Below are 20520 nucleotides of genomic sequence, written 5' to 3'. Positions count from 1 at the left end.
AAATGATATTGATTTTTTAATTTTTTAAGGTATTCTTTCTTTTCCTTTTTATATGCTTTGGCGCAACGTACGTACGATTGATACGAAACGAGGACGGTTTGTCCCCACTTCAACTTGTTAGTGGGTTGTTTTGAATTTTTTTATTCCAAATTTCCAATACAGTACAGCAACTGATTTTATAAAATACAAAATCTCTTTTTAACTATTGGAATGAATATAATAAAACCAACAAGGAACAAAAGTATAATCATTTGTGAAAATTTGTGTTTCCATATATGTCTATGTAAAATTCACATATCTATATTTTTAATAAAATATTAAAATTATTTTATTAAAATTCATATAGATAAATTAAATATGAAATTTTTTTTATTAAACTCATATAAATTTTTTTTAAAATTTTAAATTATATTATTTTTTTCATATTATTTTTATATTATGTTACTCTATCGTATATAAAATTATTAAATTTAAACAAAAGGCATATATAATGAAAATGATAATGTCCAAAGAACTATTATGGTTAAAATAACAAAAAAAACTTAAATTTTATTAAATTACTTAGATAAATTTTTATATTTTTATTGTATTTAAATAAATTATTAATTTTTAATTTACACTCAAATAAAATTTTAACTTTTAATTTATATTTAAATAGATCTTTAATTTTTAATTTATATCTAAATAAAATTTTAATATAAATTAAATTTTTATTTAAAATAATAATTTATTTAATTATAAATACAAAAATAAATATTTATTTTGATACAATAAAAATATAACAATTTATTTAAAAAAATAATAATTCAAAGATTTTTTTAATATTTTAATCAACTATTAATATATTCTTAAAATTTTATTAGATTCTTAACTATTGCTACAATAAACGTGATAACAGATCTAAATGCCTTGTCTTCAAACTTACAACACTTATCCAAAGAAACAAAACATTAAGATAATGGTATAGCCCCTAGGTTTATTTGAGAGCAAGTGTAGCTCAATTCTCACCTGGCGAGATGAAACTAGTGTCGTCTGATCATTGTCTTTGCTCCTGGCCGCAACCCAATGCTTTAAAAAAATAAATAAAGTATGGAGGAATTTTTTTTATGCTTTATTTTTTTTATTTAACTTGCAAAGGATTTTTTAATTTCGTTTACTACATTTGCCTTTCAGATTTATTTAAATACATTTATTTCGTTAAATTTAATAAATTTATAAAAATTATTTTTTTCATAAATTTTTAACAGATTTATAGACAAGCAACAAAAAAAAAAAAAAAATTTATCATTTGGACTAACTACCCATTAGTAGGGAAGAATATTTGGTTGTAATGGATAATGTGATTGAAATTAATGAATCTATTCCACATAAAAAGAATATTATAATTTGGGAATCAATAAACAGCTGGGTAGAAAATGAAAAAAAAAAAAAAAAAGGCCAAAATGACTTGGAAGTGATGTAAATGGTTGTGTGATTTTATGGCTTATTCGGAAAAGCTTAGAGAAATAGTTTACATTGAAATTCCTTTAGGATTGAAAAAAAAACATATAGATAAGAGATGCCATGCATGTTTTTACTATGGCACAGGCGACTGAAACACAATCTGAACTTGGAATAAACAGAAATTTAAATTTAAATTTTCTCATTTAAAATAGTCAAGTATTAAGTGGAGCTTAAACTCTTAAAGAGCTTATCATATTTAAAAATAGCTACTGACTTAAGTTTTTAAAAGTGAAGGGTATATACTTGCTTATCATATTTAAAAATGGTTACTGACTTAGATTTTTAAGAGTGAAAGATGCATGCTTATTTATAAAGTATTTCTTACCTATATTGATTTTTCAAACTATGAGGGATAGGAATAGTTTAAACAAGGCACTCTTTCCTAATTTGTCTATTTAAAAAGAATTTTTATAATTTGCATCGGTTTCAGATAAAAAGGTTGTAAATAATTTTTTTTATAATTTGTATATTGTTTATTTTTAAGTAAATTTATATTTATATTTATATTTATATTTACAATAATCTACAACAAGTGTATTTTAATATACTAATATTAGATTATAATTAAAATATTATGAAATATTTAATCACAAAATAAGCACGTTAGAAAGAATAAAATTAAAATCTAGACAATTTCATTATTTAACTTATATTTTTATTACATTAAATCCAATGTGAAATCAACAAGACTAAGGGATTTAATTTTGTGGCATTAACACTGTAGTATGCGTGGCAAAAGGTGCTTTACTAATAGTAAACAATGCTTTGGATTTGATAAATGAATTTAAAATTTAAAAAGAAAAACAAAAAATTTGAAAAAAAAAAAATGAAATCATCATAAGTCATAAACCAATAAAATCTATGATAAGACATGAAAGGAGTAGAACTGAAAGCTCCCTGCCTGTCTTAGTTTATTATCTGGATAAACTAATACTATGTTTAATTTATTTGACCTATTTTTAAAAAAAAGATTTTATTAAAGTAGCAAGTGATGTTATTCTGCACAATGTCATTTATTGTTTTTACTTTTTAATTGCAAGCTTTTATTTAGAGTTGCAAGCTTTTGTTATTCTCATTTCCTTGAATATCTATTGATTTCCATCTAATTATATTTTTTATTTTAAAATTTTCAATGGCTCGTTCTGGCTCTGACGATAACTTTGTGAAGCATTTACGATCCATAGGATTTGAACTAGATAATTATAGCATAAATAAATATGACAGTGTAAATGCAATACCCATTTATATTACTTTAATTATGCAAAATTATCTTATTTTACCAAAAGCTGCTCCAATTTAATAACGATAATTATTTACTTGTTTAAAAGTTGAGGACATCATTAAAAAAAATAAAAATAAATTACCTTTTTTTAACGGCCAATGGTAAAAAATAGGCATGTTTTCTTTCAAGCATCATATATATATATATATATATATGCTAAAATTATAAGGATAGTAATAATATTTATTTTTAAAAATAAATTATTTTTTGGTTAAATTTTTTTATAATTTAATTATTTATGCTATAATGTCAGTAAAAAGATTATTTTCATTAGAAATATAAATATATTTATTATTTATTATTTTATATTATACATTTTGAATTATATATTTTTTATTTGTATTTTAAAATATTAATGTATAATACTTATTAAATCATATATAAAGTTTAGTTTATTATAAAAATTATTATAATAAATTCATAAATAAATATGTTCTTAAAATATTATGATGATTTTTGTTAATTTTGTATAAAAATATCTTTAATTTAATTTGAGCTCTCATAAATACATCATTCGAGATGTGTTGAATTTAGTCAATATTTTTATAATGTTTAGAAGATGTGTTTAGACAAAATTTACAAAATTTATTCTTTAAGATATTACACTTTTAAATATATAATTAACTATATTATTTACTAAGAAAAACTTCTTACATATTATTTTTATGGAAACAAAAAATAATAATTATCCTCCAACATATCAATGAAAAGTGCGAAATTTGTGACGTTGCATAAGATGAATTTAATGATTTTTTTAATTTGTTAAAAAATCAGACTCCACCAATACCGTAAGTAATTAAACAATTTTTTTCTATAATTTTTTTTCGTTATTAAACTTGAATTCATTGTAATTTTTTTTCAAATACTATAGCATAATTGTGTTGAAGCATCCATGAATGAGAAAATAATAAGTACCACAAAATTATATTATTTGTGAATGCATATGCTTAAATTAATTTTTTATGCATGTATGTTGCACGCTATTAATTAATGCATTTATATTATAATTATAATATAAAAATAAATGTTTATAAGAAAGAATATATAAATGAAGCTATCTTTATATTTTTTTAAAATTTCAAATGATTAAAGGGATCAGAAGTATTGTCACATGTCTCTAAAGTTGGTATTTTAATTCCTTTAAGAGACATGACTCTATTAATCTTTTCGGTAAATGGTGAGGTCTCCAATAATTTGAGCTTATCCTCAAATGTTGTTGATTTCATTTTCAGTTCTTTCTCCATTTATCTAAGCTTCCAAATTTTTGTTTGATTAGGGTTGATGGTTTGTTTGTTTTGACTTTTGGGTTATGCCATATGTAAAATTGTGGCTGAGATAATAGGGAGTTGGATTGGTGTGTTCCCTGACAACAACTTCTTGATTTGATGTGACTAAGTTTAGGACTTTGGTGACAACAACTTCTTGATCTGATGTGACCAAGTTTGGAATTTGGGGATTTGTGACGGGTTATAGTTTATAGCATGTGTTTAAGGGCTTGTATTTGTTGGATTAGGGCTTGAAATTTCTCTATGGTTGGCTTCCCCTGTGGTTGAGTTGGATGGATAGAATGCTAGCTTTGGTGAGTTTCTATTTCTGCTGGAATGGGTGCTCTCCTTCCTCTTGGATTCTTTTTTTTTTTTAGCATTGTTTTGTACTTGCCTGATATGAAAATGCTAGTCTTTTACCTAGCACACCAAATGTTAGTGCCAAGTTTTGACCGGAGAATATTTTCTATAAATGCTGAAGAAAATGACAGTTAAAGACAAAGGCAGAGGGTTTCCTGCGTTTGCATTTCGATGTGCAAAAATCAGGTCGAAAAGAAAGTGAAAAAGTAGGAATCAGAGAAAGATATAGATTAAATGAACATATCTTCATGCTGCTTGAGTTTCCATATTTATAGGTAAGTTAAGGGAGACAAAAAGATGACAACTAGGATAGGACTGAGCTGAAATGGTAGTCGATGCAAATAATCAAGATATCCTTAATTGTTTGTTGGAGACTAAAAGAGGAAAAAACATCACTATGCCCTTTTGATCATTATATGCCCATTATAGGTAGTTTCATTGGATATATCAGATTGATAATTCGGATGGGGATATTGTTACACTATATAATGGTGAAACTATAAGTCATAGATTCGTGATTTTATGCTTGTCAATATTTAGTTGAATTTTGAATGTTTTATATTTTGGAGAATTTGTGTTTGTTATTATGCTGTTCATTAGCTCTATGCTCAACAATTTTTTTTAACTGAGCTTAATATGAGGTGTTATTCATAGGATTACAACATGATATTATTATCTACATGATATAAAAATAGTTGGCTAGTTTTAAATAGATTTTGACTTTTTGAAAAAAAATTATAGTTTTCTTGCCGACCAAAATATTTTTTTGGTATTTTACAATAATGTAGTGGTGTAGTGATTGTGGCATCTAGGATTATCTTTATAAAACAAATTTTTATTTATTGCATGCAATTTTCGTATAAAATATAAAATAAATATATAAATTTTAATATTTTACATAACACAAATCATAGGTCTACCATAAGGTTTATATTTTTATTTGGACTTGTCTTCTTTTTAAGATAAGTCATTTAAGATTTTAGGTATAGCTCCTAACTTAATCATTTCAGAGCCTTTACATATACTTTCCATCATTGGATATAAACAATATCCATAAGTTTTCAGCTAAAAACATTTTTATATTTTCAAGACTTTGGGCTTACTGCTCTAACGATGTTTTAAAAATTTTCAGGTGGTATTACAAGGGCTCCCTCGAACTGCACTCTTAGAGGATGTGGAGCCTTTCCTTTCTGGTTGTAACCATGATTCGTCCTCGATTCAGACAATTACATTTACAAAACTAAGATCCACCAACCTTGTCAGATTGACAACCGTTCAATTTCCCTCACAAATCCAAGCAATGAATACATACATTAAGAAAAACAGAAACCTCTGTCTCATTTGTCAAGTCTCAGTACGAGTTCTCTACTAAAAGTTCAGAAAGCTCAGTCTATTTGGGGTATCGCTTTTAGATTGATCATGATGGTAGACTTCATGGCTCCAAATTGAACTATGTGAAAAATTTACCTGTTTGCTAATTATGAGACGCGTTGGAGCTATATATTTGAGTGGATAAGTGCTGGCGGTATTAGATTTTAATAAGTTGATTAATGAAACCATATTAATAGGAAGTAATGAAAGATTGCAGCTTATCTCGTTTCGTTGGTTCTCATTATCTTTGTTTCTTGATGGGGATTCTTTCTTGTGATACCATCGTCATATCATAATTGCTATTTTAGTTATTTATATTATATCCTAATAGCAAAGTTAATACTTATACTGCTTCAGCATTTTAAGTTGTTTTATTTTGATGGTAAATTTGGGAGGGAAGTTAGGACCTGCGTTAGTCCGGATAAATCAGTAGGGTTAATAGGTTATATCCCGGATGCATGTGATTTTTAATATTTTGATTTCACAGCTTGATGTATACTTAAGAAGAATTGGTAATGTTTTATGTTCAATTCGATAAATACCCATAACAATCTCGTTCATCATTTAAAATCTTGATCTAGCTACAATTTGATCAAATATAATTTCCAACACCTTGTCTCATAGACAGTATGGTTAAAATGTATCCTTCCTGCTTTATTCTGCCAAAAACAATCTCAACAAGAAGCCCCACCCCCGCCCCCCCCAAGAAAAAAAAAAATTGCTTAGATGCCAGAAATTGACTTGTTGGATTTGTTGGATGTCAAAGCTCGCTATGGATCACGGAAACCATCTCTGTATTATGTTCAAATTCGTCAAGTTGCTGATTTTATCACCTAGCTGTTGATCACTCTCTTGCCCTGAGATTCAAGTGCAAATTTCACCATTCTTATTGCTTAGACGCCAGAAATTGATTCTAACTGCTGCAAGCCAGTGATGAATATCGTCATTTCCATGCGGTTCTATCCGCAAAGATGAGTACGTCTTGAAAGACTTGACTAAGTATCCTCATCAGAGCTCTGTACACTAGAAAAGACAATCATGAGTTCATGAGTCATGACCCTTTGCATCATATTGCATAATCCTCTGGCAACAAAATAAGAGACTAATCTTAAGTAGTGAAAAGCCAGAAAACCAGAATTGAATGATGCTTATATCAACATCCTGATTTCGATACAGAACCTAAATTGTTGAACAGAAAGCATCATCAACCTCTTCCTTGTGTATTTCTGTCGCATAATCTAACATTCTCATATGATCTATCAAGCAACTCACCAAGAATATCAATTACCTTAGTATTTGACTTGTCTTCTGCTCTAAACCTATAAACTTCATTCTTAACCTCAATCCAGCTGTATCCAGGATTCAATTTCAGTCCTTTATCATTCATCAGGTTACGTACTCTGGCTGCCTGATCCCATTGCCTTGCAGCCTGATCAATCTGCCATCCATGTACGAATCCAGCACTTATAGTAGTCCAAGAAACTTCAGTTTTAACAGGCATTTCTTCAAACACTTTATAACCCTTCTCCAACTCGCCGCTTTTTCGGTAGAAAGTAACCAAAGAACTTCCACATAAACGTTTGGGAAAAACCCATTTTTTATTGCTAAACAATGATACTGAATTACCCCACAGAGGTTACGTCTTGACCCACATGAACTTATAGCATTTGACAGAACAATTGGATTAAATTTTGAATCTTCTTTGTTTATATCAGGAGGCTCTAGAATTTCGTTGAAAAAAATTGGGAGATTATCCGTTGGTGAATCTGAATAAGCAAATTTAATGAAAAAAATTTAGGCAGTAAATTGATCAGAATCTGTTTGTAAAAAGTCTTGAATGAGACGTAGATGGTTTTGGCAGGAAGAGGAAGGAGTTGGTTTTGGGGTATATGATGTCCCTGATTCTCAATGCCTTGTTTAGTTTCTTGCTTGGAGGATTCAGTTTTAGTCTGTGAGAAGAGAAAGGACTAGATTGAGATAAACAGAAGAGAACAGGTTTCAAAGTGAAGCAAGAATTCCTTTGGATAACTGATTTACGTAGAAGCACATTCATGGTTGAGAGCAACCCATGAATGTATGCAGCTACAACAACTGAAGTATAAAAACGTGGGTCTTTAGTTGTTAAGTAGTACTACTTCCTGGAACCTCAATCCCAATTCCCAACCGAGTTACAGGATTGAAACAAGAATCTTTTCTACACATGTGGCGTTTGCTGTTTTTTTCATTTTACTTTAAAAAAAAAAGAAAAAGAAAAGGGCTTTATGAATCTTCAATGATTGTAAAATCGGATCCCAACTTCATACCAAAGCATTTCATTATGGCAATACCATAATATTTGTTAGGGACTACACCAGTCATCATCCATACTAAAGAATGGTGAACTAAAGCCAAAATCATTGCCTTGATTGAGAAAAAAAATGGACTCGTAATCAATCCATTAACACTCTCATCCAGAACACTTTCGTTTCGAAATGTTCATCATTGCATTGCTCATTTTAAGAACCAGAATCAAAGCTAATTCTTCTCTTAGCTTTTTTCCGACCTTATTTTGTTCTTACTTTTACTTCCCACATCTACATCAGTTTTTGATGCGCTTCCTCCAGCTCCAATTTTTCATTTTCCTTCATTTCATGTTCTTGTGCCTTCACTTGACTGGGAAATTGGATGCATTTGAAGAACTCAAATGAGAGTTCCATGGAGGCGCTTGCTTCAAAATGAAAACTCTATCAAGCTCCATGGAAATTGGTCACCAGTCCCTGCGATTTAGCAGCCCTGAAAATTGGTTTTTATAACAACTTGAAGTGAAGAAAATTGCGTTGGGAGTGTTGAAAGGATGCAGACAAAGTATTTCTATTTTATTATAGTTAATAACTGTCAAAATAAGTTCACACCGACCTCAACAACATAAATAACAGATAACAAAGACATAAGATATTAACAAAGAATGTCCTTACCCTTGACATCATTGCCTTCTCGCTTGTTCTATATGTCTGATATATTGTACACTCATAACCGCAATGATTCAAAAATTGTTTTCATGTTAAAAATGGAGTATTATTTTTAGTTAGGTTGAAGTCATCATCAAAATTAACTTCCAGTACCAAGCCGATCAGAATTTTCTCTCAAAGGTATAATGCATGAATGAAATGGATAACGGACTTGCAAACTGTTCCAAGGAAGCCATCAAAGCAAATTCTACTAATGCAAGAGTCGAACTCTGCAGTGAAACCTTGAGTTCAAATTTTCAAACTACACTGCCATGGAAAAAGTTGAGATAGCAAGCCTAAAAACATGTTTTAGTACCACTTGTCACTCGCATAAAAATTTTCCTTACAACGATCATATAACAATGTACTTAATAAGAACCGACTTCAAGTAATGACTAAAACTAAGACTAAAACTATTGCATTCAAATTTACTTACCAGCTTCAAGCACTAGTAAACCTTTTTGAATTTCAATTCCAATTTCTTATCCACTTCTAGTGCACTCCAAGTATTCCAGGTCTAAATCAAGCTTCTCCATGTGCTTGAGAAGTCTTTTCCTTCTTTCCCACATGTTTAGCCTTCTGAATTGCAGACCCTGAAGGCACCAACTGCCCAGGTGTATTATGAATGGGAGCTTTCTGGTTCTTCTTCAACAGCTTCAAAGCCACTGTTTTCAGAGGAATCGTAATGTCTACAGGCAGAAGCACATCTTCCAACTCGTGCCAGTCAAGATCCTCAGCATCACCATCTTCATACTCCACCCTATACCACCCAGTTTCCTTGTCAAACTGGATCACACTCCCATAATAATATTTTTCTCCAAACAGTTTTTGAACTTCCCTTCCTTCTAACCATTCACCACACCCTTTATCTTTCTGGGACTCACCGTCTTCCTTGTTGACATCAGACAGGACAAGGGTATTGCAATTTGGGTTTACTTCAGGCACCCCGTTGATAACAACAGCTGGCTCTCCTGGTAACTCATATACCCCACACTCTGATTCTGCTCCCATAGATTTCTTTTCCATTTCAACCAGACTTAATCCAGAAAACTGAAAATTTAAACTAATTTGAGAGAAGAATGAGTAAATTTAGTAGTTGGATCCGAAATTTCACCAAAAATATTCTGAGACTTTTGTAATTTTCTTGGGATTTTCCCCTCTCTTAAAAAAAATAGTGAAGAAGAAATAAAACCCTAACTGCTTGATGGACCAAAGGAATGAGAGTCTGAAACTGAATGAGTTCTAATCGAGCATACTGTCCCTGCGATATGGGCACGAGGTAGAGTATTTTTCATTGTTATATTATATTTGTTTTATAATTAATATTTTAAATTTAAATTTATTTTTATTTTTATTCTCATATATATTTAATAGATATAAGTAATTTACTATTGTAGTTTTTAAAAACTCTATAAAAATAATTTTTTATTTTTTTATTTTTTATTTTTAATTTATATATTTAAGTAATTTTTAAAAATATTATTGATATATATTTTTTATAAAAATATATTAATTTTAATTAATATAAAATAATAATTTATATTATTTAAAAAATTATTTACTAATTATATATAAATATATATAATAAGATACGAATACAGAATAAATATTATATTACTAATTCTTATATTCATATTAATAAAAATTTAAAATTATATTTTTTTTATATTTATATCTATAATGTAATATACGTATTCTTCCTTATTCAAATAAAAAATTGAATTTCGTTGTGTAAGATTGACATCCTACTTTAATAGTATAATTTAAGGTCATTGCCATGAAGTGGGCCTTGAAAAGTTTGAGGCCCTTTTTTTATTTTTTAGGCCTTTTCTTCTTTCCTTCGATCCCTCCAGGCCGAAAACATAAATGAACGGCATCAGACAAATAACGGAAAGCAAAGAAATGAATGAGGACCGCAAACCCATTGTTAAACAAATTTACATGGCCGTCAACCAAATTTCAGGAATTCCTCCTAACTTTATTCCCATCCAATTCCAATCTCAACTATGGTGCATACGGTCATCTCATCCAACACTTCACCGACCACAACTTCTCTCGCCAAGTCAAGCAACTTCATGCGCGCATTGTTCTCTTTTCAGTCAGTCCCGACAATTTCCTTGCTTCCAAACTCATTTGTTTTTATTCAAAAACCAACAGTCTTCCCCAAGCTCACCATTTGTTCAACAAAATTACCCAAAAAAGTACCTTCTCTTTTAACGCTTTGCTCATAGCTTATTCCCAACATGACATGTTTGCCGATACTATAAGATTGTTTTCGAGTTTTGTTAACGTTATTAGGTCGGATAATTTTACCATTACATGCTTATTAAAGGCCTTATCGGGTTCAGTTTCTGAGAAATGGTTGGCTAAGGAGGTTCATTGCTTTGTTTTGCGAGGTGGGTTCAATGAAGATATTTTTGTTTCCAATGGTTTGATCACTTACTATTCAAAATGCGAGGAATTTGGATTGGCTAGGAAAGTGTTTGATAAAATGGGTGAAAGAGATATTGTGTCATGGAATTCGATGATTTCTGGGTATTCTCAAGGAGGATTTTATGAGGAATGTAAGGCCTTGTATAAAGACATGGTGGATAGTTTAGAATTTAGGCCTAATCGGGTGACTGTACTTAGTGTTTTGCAAGCGTGTGGACAGTCAAACGATCTTATTTTGGGAATGGAAGTTCATCGGTTTATAGTTGAGAATTCGATCGAGATGGATGTCATGGTTTGTAATGCTTTGATTGCATTGTACGCAAAATGTGGGAGTTTGGATTATGCTAGTGAGTTATTTGATGGTATGAGTGATAAAGATGAAGTTACTTATGGCTCACTTATTTATGGTTGTATGTTTCATGGGTTCACTAACAAAGCTATGGAGCTTTTCCGCAAATTGAAACACCCTGTATTGAGTACATGGAATTCTTTGATTTCAGGTTTGTTTCAGAACAAACAGTATGATGGGATTTTGGATTTAGTCTTAGAAATGCAAGCAAGTGGTTTTAGACCCAATGCTGTGACGCTTTCAATCATTCTTCCTACCTTTTTGTATTTTTCAAACCTGAAAGGAGGAAAAGAGATACATGCTTATGCTGTTAGAAACAATTTTGACTGTAACATCTACGTTGTGACTTCCCTTATTGATACCTATGCAAAGCTAGGGTATCTCCTAGGGGCACAAAGGGTTTTTGATCAATCAAAATGTAGGAGCTTGATGGTTTGGACAGCAATAATTGCAGCATATGCTGCCCATGGAGATGTTAATGCAGCTCTAGGTTATTTTCATAAGATGCTTACTAATGGAATGCAGCCAGATCCTGTCACATTCACTGCACTGCTGTCTGCCTGTGCTCATTCTGGAATGGTAGATGAAGCTCAGAAGATCTTTGATTTCATGCTTAGAGGATATGGCGTTTCACATTCAGTTGAGCATTATGCTTGTATGGTAGGGGCTCTAAGCCGAGCAGGGAGACTTTCTGAAGCAACAGAATTTATTTCTAAAATGCCAATTGAGCCAAATGCTAAGGTTTGGGGTGCATTGCTACATGGGGCTTCAGTTTGTGGTGATGCTGAACTTGGGAAGTTGATTTGTGATCATTTGTTTGAGATAGAGCCTGAGAACACTGGAAATTATATCATCATGGCAAACTTATATTCACAAGCTGGCAGATGGAAAGAAGCTGATATGATCAGGGAAAAAATGAGGAATGTTGGGTTGAAGAAGATCTCAGGCTCTAGTTGGATTGAAACTAGTGGAGGATTTGAAAGCTTTATTGCAATGGGTAGATCAAGTGAAAGAACTGAAGAGATATACATTTTGTTAGAAGGGTTGCTTCGTTTGATGAAGGAAGAAGGTTATACTTTGCATGATGAGTTTGATGAGGAGAATGTTTATGTTTGAACCTTGAATTTACACATCAGCATAATCATTGCAATTAGGATTACACTCAAGGACTAAAATGCACCCTTGAGGCTTTTATGGTTCAAGAAAAAAAAAGATTGTTGTGTCTCAGTGAAGAGATCAACTCATTATGACCTTGGCTAAGATGTTGAGGACATTGGATCCTTAATGCATTTCTCTTTTAATTCTAGCTGAAATTGATACTTCTAGGCTAAAGTGAAGAAGTACTTTCCAACTAAAATACTGTCACATGTAAGCTTTCTATTTTCTCTCCTGTTGCAAATTTATCTTTTGAACTTGATCTGAGCATTACTTTAAAACAATTTAAGCCTTTGATCATCACACCTTGCTGACATGGAAGTCTCCAGGATCATCTTTATTTGTTTGCTTGGTAGTCTTTGGAGGTTTGCTTTCTCTTATGCTAGTGGAAAACCTCTGCTTGCACCTGAAGCATTCTACCATGCAAATTTGTTGACATAGTATTTTATTGACATCTTTCCTTTGGTCGTTCCCGGGTCCCTCATGTCACCTTTAGGAATTATGGAATATTTCCTGCTACTCTTCTAATGACTTTTTTACGAGTCACTATTTTGAGTCATTTTTCAGTTGGTAACGTCCAAGATTAATATTTCTAGTAGTATTTGTTCTGTTGGTTCTTTTTTTATTGTTTCACCATGGATCACTACTGTAAATACATGTTGATTTATAGACCCTTAACAGATTCTGTCATTTGGATGGGAAAAAAGACCTAACAAATATGCTTCGATCCACTAAATTTATTTCCCCGAGGCATTGGAGAATGGGGAAATGGGCTCATTTACCATGCAAGAAGAGAAAGAATTAGAATTTGTGAGTGTAAAAGGTGACAATTGACCGTGATGAGCGCACAACCTAGCCCTGTTCATGGCTGCTCACTTCTACCAAGTTTTCCCTAGCTATAATTTTGCTTTCAACAGACAATAGGATGGAGCTTGAGGATATGGGTCAAGCTTTTCTTTTTCTCTTCTGCTTGTTTTATTGCTCATCAAGTTTGTCGAGATAATGAAAAGAAATCGGGTGTCAAAGGAGTTGAGCTGGACATAAACTTGAGGACAAAAAACCAACATTCCCAGCCATTACATTATAATGCTACTCAACCAACACTTCCCTATTGGATCCACACACATGTTTACCCAAACCTCTCAAAGCAATTAATGCTCAATCAAATCCATATGTATAGATATAATTTTGTCCAAAATTTGGTGTCCTGGTATATCAATTATTGACTTTTTTCAGCTTTTTCTTTCACCCTAGAGGATGTTATATAAATTTCATCAACCTAAAAAGTAATTTACTAACATACATGAATATATGTAATATTCTATATTACATTCTTCATAAATGATTAAGAGTAAAAGCAAATATAAAATCTAAATTTAGAATTACAGTTTTATTATTTTTAATATTTAAAATTGTTTAAAAAAAACTGAAATTAAACGTTAAGTATTTTACTGACAATTTTTTTATTTATTCCCAATATTTCAATTATACTTTGTGTACAATAAAAATATAAAAATTTATTTAAAAATAAAATAATTCAGAGAATTTTTTAATATTTAAGCCAATTACAAAATACTCAAGATATTTGTTATCATTCACAAAAATGGTAAATGTATTTGTATATAAATATTTCTCTTTCTCGATTTTGGTGGCTTAATATTGTATGGAAATGAATTAAAAAGAAGGCCAATATGTTCAACTTTCGGCCAAATTTTTCACATAAAAAGCTGCAACACTCAAAACTCCCAAGCACTTTAAAGTGAAATTTTGCGAAGCACACGATCCCATGATGATGGAAGAAGAGACAACCATGATGGCGGCACTATCCACCCTCCGCCCTTCTCAACTCGCAGATCTCAGCTACTCCATCCTCTCCATCTCTTTTCACCACCGACGCCGCCTTTGCTTCCTCCTATCCTCCCCTTGTCTTTTCTCTGTTACCCTCCATCACCTCCACTCTCTCTCCCTCCCACACAAAACACTTCTTATTGCCCGCCACCTCCTCTTTTCCCTCCACCACCTCACACTCCACTTTCAGCCTCCGCCACTGCTGCCACTACACCCTTCCGTTGCCATGAAGAACCGTGACCTTGACGCTGTGCTCCTCCTCCTCTTTCTTTGTGAAACACACCAACATAACCCAGATGTCCTCGAGAGGCCTCATTCTGAATGGCGCAAAGTTTTAAGTAACCTATGCTCCGATACGATGTTAAAGATCACCAGTATTACTGGCATCTTTGATGGTGCCGCTTTGATTCCATATATTGAAATGGTAACGAGGTGTAGAAGGTTTGTTGGAATAATGGGTTGTGGTGTGAAGGAAGGGAAGGAGGTGGCGGCATCACCTGCAGCGGTGGTGGCTCTACCAGCAGTGGAGGTGAAAGGGGGTGGAGTTGAGTGTGTGATATGCAAGGAGGAGATGAAAGAAGGAAGAGACGTCTGCCAGTTGCCATGTCAGCACTTGTTTCACTGGATGTGCATATTGCGTTGGTTGAAGAAGAGGAATACGTGCCCCTGCTGCAGGTTTCAGCTTCCCTGTGACGATATATTCGGTGAGATCCAACGGCTGTGGGGAGTCCTGGTCAAGACGAGTGGCAAAAGTCCTAATGCAGAATGGACATGATTGAATGATGATAACACATGGGAGAATCTGGATATGGTGGACATGGAAGACATTAGATTTTGTTGGGAGATTTTATCAGTGAATGGTTGAGATGAATTGGATGAAGATGATCACTTGTTTTCATGATAAAGACACATGTGGTTAGGTTCAGATAAGAGTCTCTTACAGATTTTAATTCTGTTATTATCTTTCATTATCAAAATTTATTCTTCTTCTTTTTTATGTATGCAGCAGAATAAACGTTGGAATTTTGCTGAAATTTAGAAGAAAGCAAGCCCTTAGTATTCATATTTACATTAAGAGATTGATTGAGAAAGTGAATAGATTCTAATATCTTTGATAATCAAATTTATTGTTAGTCAAATTGCATTTCTGTTGTTCTATGTTTAGCAGCAAATTACAAACATTGGTTTATGCAGAACATTTAGGAGAAAGGAAGCCATTTGTATGCTTTTATTATGGATGGCATGCAAATATGGAATAATCAATCATCCTATTTGTATAAAATTCCAGATTTATTTGTTCAAGACTTGAAGGGAAAGCTATAATTGTTGCAATAATTCTAAGAATTGCCTGGTGTGCTTATATCTAATCCATCTGGTTGGCTGGAGAGGTTTCATGGGCTTCAACAGCCTCAAGGAGACAAAGTCAATAGGATGTTCGTGCAAAACTTGAGGCTTCAATATTGGCCACTAATTACCCAGAATTTTTTATTATTTTTCCAAGCACCTACGGTGAAGCCAGCTTGAACATATCATACCAAACTGGTCCACCAGGCCCTGCTAGGACTAATTGATGGGTAGGAAAAGGTCAAAATCAACTCAATAAATATTAATTGGCCCACAACTGGAAGGCCCAACTCAGCTCTTGGTATTACACAGTACAGATCAAAGGTTAGAACATGTTCAAAAGTACCAAACTTGACTCTACTAGCCTGCATTGGTTGGGCCTTCTTCTCTTTGTTCAAAGTCCATAAAACCTCTCTGTCACCCAATCCTTGTGACATTTCTTTTTGAGTTATTCCAATTTCTAAATGCTACCATTTGCCTACTATAATATAAACTTTTTTCATTAGTAACTCAATCTGATTTTGAATTCTTAATTTTTCTTTATGAAAAATCATAATCAAAGATAAAAAAAAATTATAATATTGTAATTTAAATTTTAAACCTGTCAAATATAATACTTAAAAGTGAATGTATAAACTAATCGAACTAAATCATAAATTTATTTTAACTCTTAATTTACATATTATTAAATTGAACACTTCCAATATAAGATAATATAAAAATAAGTTGGATTTGGGTTCAATCTCATAATCAATCTGTCATTGTGTTATATATTTGAACATAATATAATATGCAAAAAGTAAGTAAAAAATTAAATATACATGAGAAGAACTAATTCAACTTAAGATTGGACAGTCATATTTTTATGGGATGAAAGAATGCATTTCCTAAAATAATTGGCCCTACTCATCAAGGCTCAAATAAAGGAAAACAATGAAAAACAGTGGTCCATTTCATGACAATGAGTGTGCTTAAAGCCGTAGCATTTGGCCATTTATATAATTATATTCATCACAAAGGGAAGCAAGGTGGGTACGGAAAACTAGAAATAAATAAACAAATAAAATACTAGTCAAACAATGAAACAACGCTAGAGCAATATCAAGTGCCAGGGTGCAAAAATTGGGTTTCTTTGAGTGAAGTGCAAGCCAATGTTCCCATACTCTAAAATCATAATCGTGTAATTATGCCTTACTTCTATAATTTTTTATGATTTTAGTGTGTATATATATATATATATATATATATATATATATATTAATCATTTCCAACTTCACTTGTCACCATGCCTTTGCTTATCTTTTGGATTATATTATTGGCTCAAAGTGAAGAAGTTTGATTAAGAAAAGGTTTGATTCATCTTCTAAATATATCATTAAGCTATAATGAATTCTGATAATTTGCTAAGAATTGTAAATTGAAAGGACAATTGTATTCATTGTTTTTTGTTTGAAAAAATTGGAGGATAAATAGGTTGTTTTTCATAGGAGAAGAAGATGTGTTATTGGATTGCTAAGATGGTGTTGTCCTCAAACTACATTTAAGATAGCACCAATGACATATCATAAGTGAGATTCGAATTCAGATATTGCATTCAAAGAGATTGAATGAGCTCAATCAATAAAGTTAATCCATTGATGGCCAATTTCATTCATTTTCACTGCAGAAAAAAGTGTACATACTAAATTGTCATTATATATATGTAAGTTTTTAAAAAAGAAAAATTATATTTAAAAAAAAAAACTGATAGAGGACTTACAAAATGGCTTTTCTTTGCAATAAAAAAAAAAAAAAAGTGGTAAATGTACAATAAGAGAACAGAAAACACAGTCGAAGGAGAAAGAAATTTCAGGGACATCACGTGACAGATTCCGCTGCAAAGGCGTGGCATTGGCAACTCGTGATGTTATTTCAAAATTTGAAACCATTGAAATATTCCCCGGGCTACTTGCCATATTCAATAAATGCTACATACATACCTCTCCATCCGTCTGTCCACATCTGTTGATCTTGTGGTGGTAAATAAAACTGAAATTTGTCTTTACTGATGGGGTTTGTTTAATCATCTTTTTTTTTTTTTGGTCAATTTGGAAGTATATAACCAGATAAAATGTGTGGAAACTAAAACAAATCAAACAAATCGAATGAAGAATTATGTTAAGGATGAATATGTGCAAAACATCATGATTTGGTTTGTGATCATGATGTTGTGGTGGAAAAGATAAGATGAAGAATTGTGAATATTACTATTATCTGGTTCTAATGGCCTTAACTGGCTATTATATTTAATTATTGGAAGTCTGCAATTAATGCAGATCAAGGCTTCTAACTCCTCCACAATTAGTACAACACTGGAATTTTAAATGTAAATGCCTGCCCCCAGCTAAGAGTGAATGAGTATAGACTAGATATTCTATAATTGTAAATGGGGTGTTAATGGAGGAGTACAAAACTTTACTCCAAAAGAATGGATCACAGAAATGTTAGGTTAGTTGATACAGATTTCCATTGACTGATGTATATGAAAAACTGTTGATTATAATTTATGACATTGCTTGCTCTCATTCTCACAATCCTTATTTTGTAGTAACCCCAATTGGGAGGTATTCTACGTATAAGAAGAAAAAAAATACACAATTTGTATAATGACAAAAGTGGTGTCACAAAGTTGTAGCAGTGAAGAAAAACAACAGCCATACTCTTATTTTGGAGGATAGATATAAGCCACCTGAGTAGATTAGAAAGAGTTCAGGCCTTGACCTTGGATTTCCAACATCGCTAGCTACGTGAGTCTTTTGTTTTTTCATCAGTAAAGATTCTTCTTCCCAAGGGGAAAAAGAAGATTAAATTCAAAAAAAAAAAATGAAGGAAGAAGAAGTTGGCATTTTTGTGGGAGTTTCTTAGTGAGTGAGCTCTGATCTGTTGTGTTCATAAACGGGTAACTGAAGTAGAGGTAAGATTTTAGTGTTTTGGTGCACTGACATTGAAGAATCAAGCTCGTCTTTGCAAGAATTTCCGTGACAGGTTAAAGTCAAGATCATTGCAAATGATTCCTTGCCGCAAGGAAGACAGCAAATGGAGGTGGGTTCCTCTTTTTTTCGCTAGTTGTTGTTGTCACTACTTCATAATGTAAAATGGGTTCTTTTTGTTTTCTCATCTCAGTGAAAAGAAGATGGAAGGAGATGATGGATTGAGGACTGTGGAGTGCTTGAGAGGAAGGCTTCTTGCGGAGAGGCAAGCTTCAAAGACTGCAAAAGAAGATGCTGAACTTATGGGCAATAAGGTCAGGTTTTGTTCTATCAATTTAGGTTTTAAACCATTAATTTCATTATGTTAAACAAAAAGATCTGAAATTTCTGTTTGCTCTGTTTTGTTGTTCTTGAACTGCAGCTAATAGAACTAGAGAACAAACTCAAAGAAGAGACCAAATTAAGGAACAAAGCTGAGAAGAGGCTCACGTTACTGAGGAAAAAACTGCAGGCCCTCAAAATATTGCCTAGTTTTGAAGAATCAGAGCAGTCAAGTTCTTCCGACCACTGTGCAGTTTCTAGTGATTCATCTACAAGTAGTTCAGGTACTAAAGTCCCAGAAGAATCTGTTTCCAAGTCTCAAAATGCAGTTCCAGAAACCTCAAAAGATAAGGAGGAAAATGCATTATCAGACACCACTACTTCTATAAAAAGCCTTGAAATTTCTTTTAGTGAAGAAAATTCGAATTCTGCAAGGACTACAAAATCTGATACAAAAGATTCAAGCCATCAAGATCCAAAGATTGATGATACAAGGTACCCCCTTTGATTCCCACATTTCCCACATTGTCCTATTGCATTTGCTTAACCCTTTGATTCCCACATTTCCCCGATTGTCCTATTGCATTTGCTTAATTGTTGCTAATATAATATAATTAAGTTAATTTGATCACTTTATTACCATTGATTTCAGTTCTTCAAGCTTGAAAGATTCAACAATGGAGTCTGATATGAATGAAAGAAATGAGAATCATGAGGAAGATGATTGTGTTGATAACTCAATGGCATTGGTTCCTCTGAAGCTACCAGAAACCAAGCTGGCCCCTGAGATAAAGATAGTCAGCAAAAGTATAGGTGAAGTTCTTGATACTTTAAGGCATGCGAGGGAAAGAATTCAGAGCTCAATGGAAAGAAGACAAATGATTAGAGTTGGGCCATCTTGAAATCATACAAGTAAACAGTGATTATTGTCCCATTTAGATAATAAAACAGAAAGTGACAGATGTTCTTTTCATGCATTGAAGCTAAATGGTAAGACAAATAATGTGAAAGTTGCATAATATCGCTTGCAATTTTATTGCCTTAATCAGATCGTTCGGTTGGTATTAAAAGTTCTTCACTAGCATGTGATGTGGGGATGTGAGTGTGACCCTCCATTTGGTACATTGACTTGAGCCCCTAAGAATCATCGAATATTTAACTTTGAGATACTAGTAACTTGATCAATTGACACTGGTTTTTTTCTCAAATTAATGATGTAAATGTGATGAAAAGTATATAGTTTAAGCAATGGCTCTGAATTAGGCCAAACAAATGTTACTTGTAAAGTTTGGAAAGAAAAAATTCCATGTTGAAAGTTAGAAAGGTCTTTTAA

General features: G+C 32.1%; 3 protein-coding genes and 2 pseudogenes across 5 annotated transcripts; 3 read left to right on the top strand and 2 right to left on the bottom strand.

The window, feature by feature from the left end:
* Positions 1 to 6277: 6277 nt before the first annotated feature.
* LOC111311893 (pentatricopeptide repeat-containing protein At2g37320-like) lies at positions 6278 to 7917 on the bottom strand (annotated as a pseudogene).
* Positions 7918 to 8054: 137 nt separating this feature from the next.
* On the bottom strand, positions 8055 to 10039 carry LOC111311894 (dirigent protein 17 pseudogene; annotated as a pseudogene). 2 transcript variants are annotated; one of them, XR_016342319.1, is made up of 2 exons: positions 9205 to 10039; positions 8055 to 8553 (listed from the first exon to the last, which is right to left on the bottom strand). The product of XR_016342319.1 is annotated as a dirigent protein 17 pseudogene, transcript variant X1 (transcript). The 2 variants fall into 2 exon arrangements; XR_016342321.1 differs by having other exon boundaries at positions 8187 to 8537.
* A 588-nt stretch (positions 10040 to 10627) lies between these two features.
* LOC111311892 (Pentatricopeptide repeat (PPR) superfamily protein) lies at positions 10628 to 13005 on the top strand. Its single transcript, XM_022911718.2, has one exon. The coding sequence runs from the start codon at positions 10675 to 10677 to the stop codon at positions 12664 to 12666; it is 1992 nt and encodes a 663-aa protein (XP_022767453.2). The 5' UTR covers positions 10628 to 10674; the 3' UTR covers positions 12667 to 13005.
* A 1314-nt stretch (positions 13006 to 14319) lies between these two features.
* LOC111311052 (E3 ubiquitin-protein ligase SGR9, amyloplastic-like) lies at positions 14320 to 15622 on the top strand. The gene has a single exon (XM_022910430.2). The coding sequence runs from the start codon at positions 14492 to 14494 to the stop codon at positions 15326 to 15328; it is 837 nt and encodes a 278-aa protein (XP_022766165.2). The 5' UTR covers positions 14320 to 14491; the 3' UTR covers positions 15329 to 15622.
* Positions 15623 to 18647: 3025 nt separating this feature from the next.
* Positions 18648 to 20229, top strand: LOC149520306 (uncharacterized). Its single transcript, XM_089759689.1, has 4 exons — positions 18648 to 18978; positions 19060 to 19180; positions 19288 to 19682; positions 19840 to 20229. The coding sequence occupies exons 1-4, from the start codon at positions 18944 to 18946 to the stop codon at positions 20087 to 20089; spliced, it is 801 nt and encodes a 266-aa protein (XP_089615815.1). The 5' UTR covers positions 18648 to 18943; the 3' UTR covers positions 20090 to 20229.
* Positions 20230 to 20520: the final 291 nt, after the last annotated feature.

The sequence above is a fragment of the Durio zibethinus genome, chromosome 1 (genome assembly GCF_047325235.1).
Source record: "Durio zibethinus cultivar Kanyao isolate XHJ-2024 chromosome 1, ASM4732523v1, whole genome shotgun sequence".
Taxonomy (NCBI): Eukaryota; Viridiplantae; Streptophyta; class Magnoliopsida; order Malvales; family Malvaceae; genus Durio; species Durio zibethinus.
The sequence above is the reverse complement of the archived record's forward strand: the minus strand, read 5'-3'. Positions and strand labels throughout refer to the sequence as shown.

Excerpts from the sequence above, each read along its gene's own strand:
- LOC111311892 (XM_022911718.2), top strand. The coding sequence starts at position 10,675 with ATGAGGACCGCAAACCCATTGTTAAACAAATTTACATGGCCGTCAACC.
- LOC111311052 (XM_022910430.2), top strand. The coding sequence starts at position 14,492 with ATGATGATGGAAGAAGAGACAACCATGATGGCGGCACTATCCACCCTC.
- LOC149520306 (XM_089759689.1), top strand. The coding sequence starts at position 18,944 with ATGATTCCTTGCCGCAAGGAAGACAGCAAATGGAG. Across the intron at positions 18,979-19,059 it reads AAGGAAGACAGCAAATGGAG|TGAAAAGAAGATGGAAGGAG; the intron begins GTGGGTTCCTCT and ends TTCTCATCTCAG. Across the intron at positions 19,181-19,287 it reads CTGAACTTATGGGCAATAAG|CTAATAGAACTAGAGAACAA; the intron begins GTCAGGTTTTGT and ends CTTGAACTGCAG.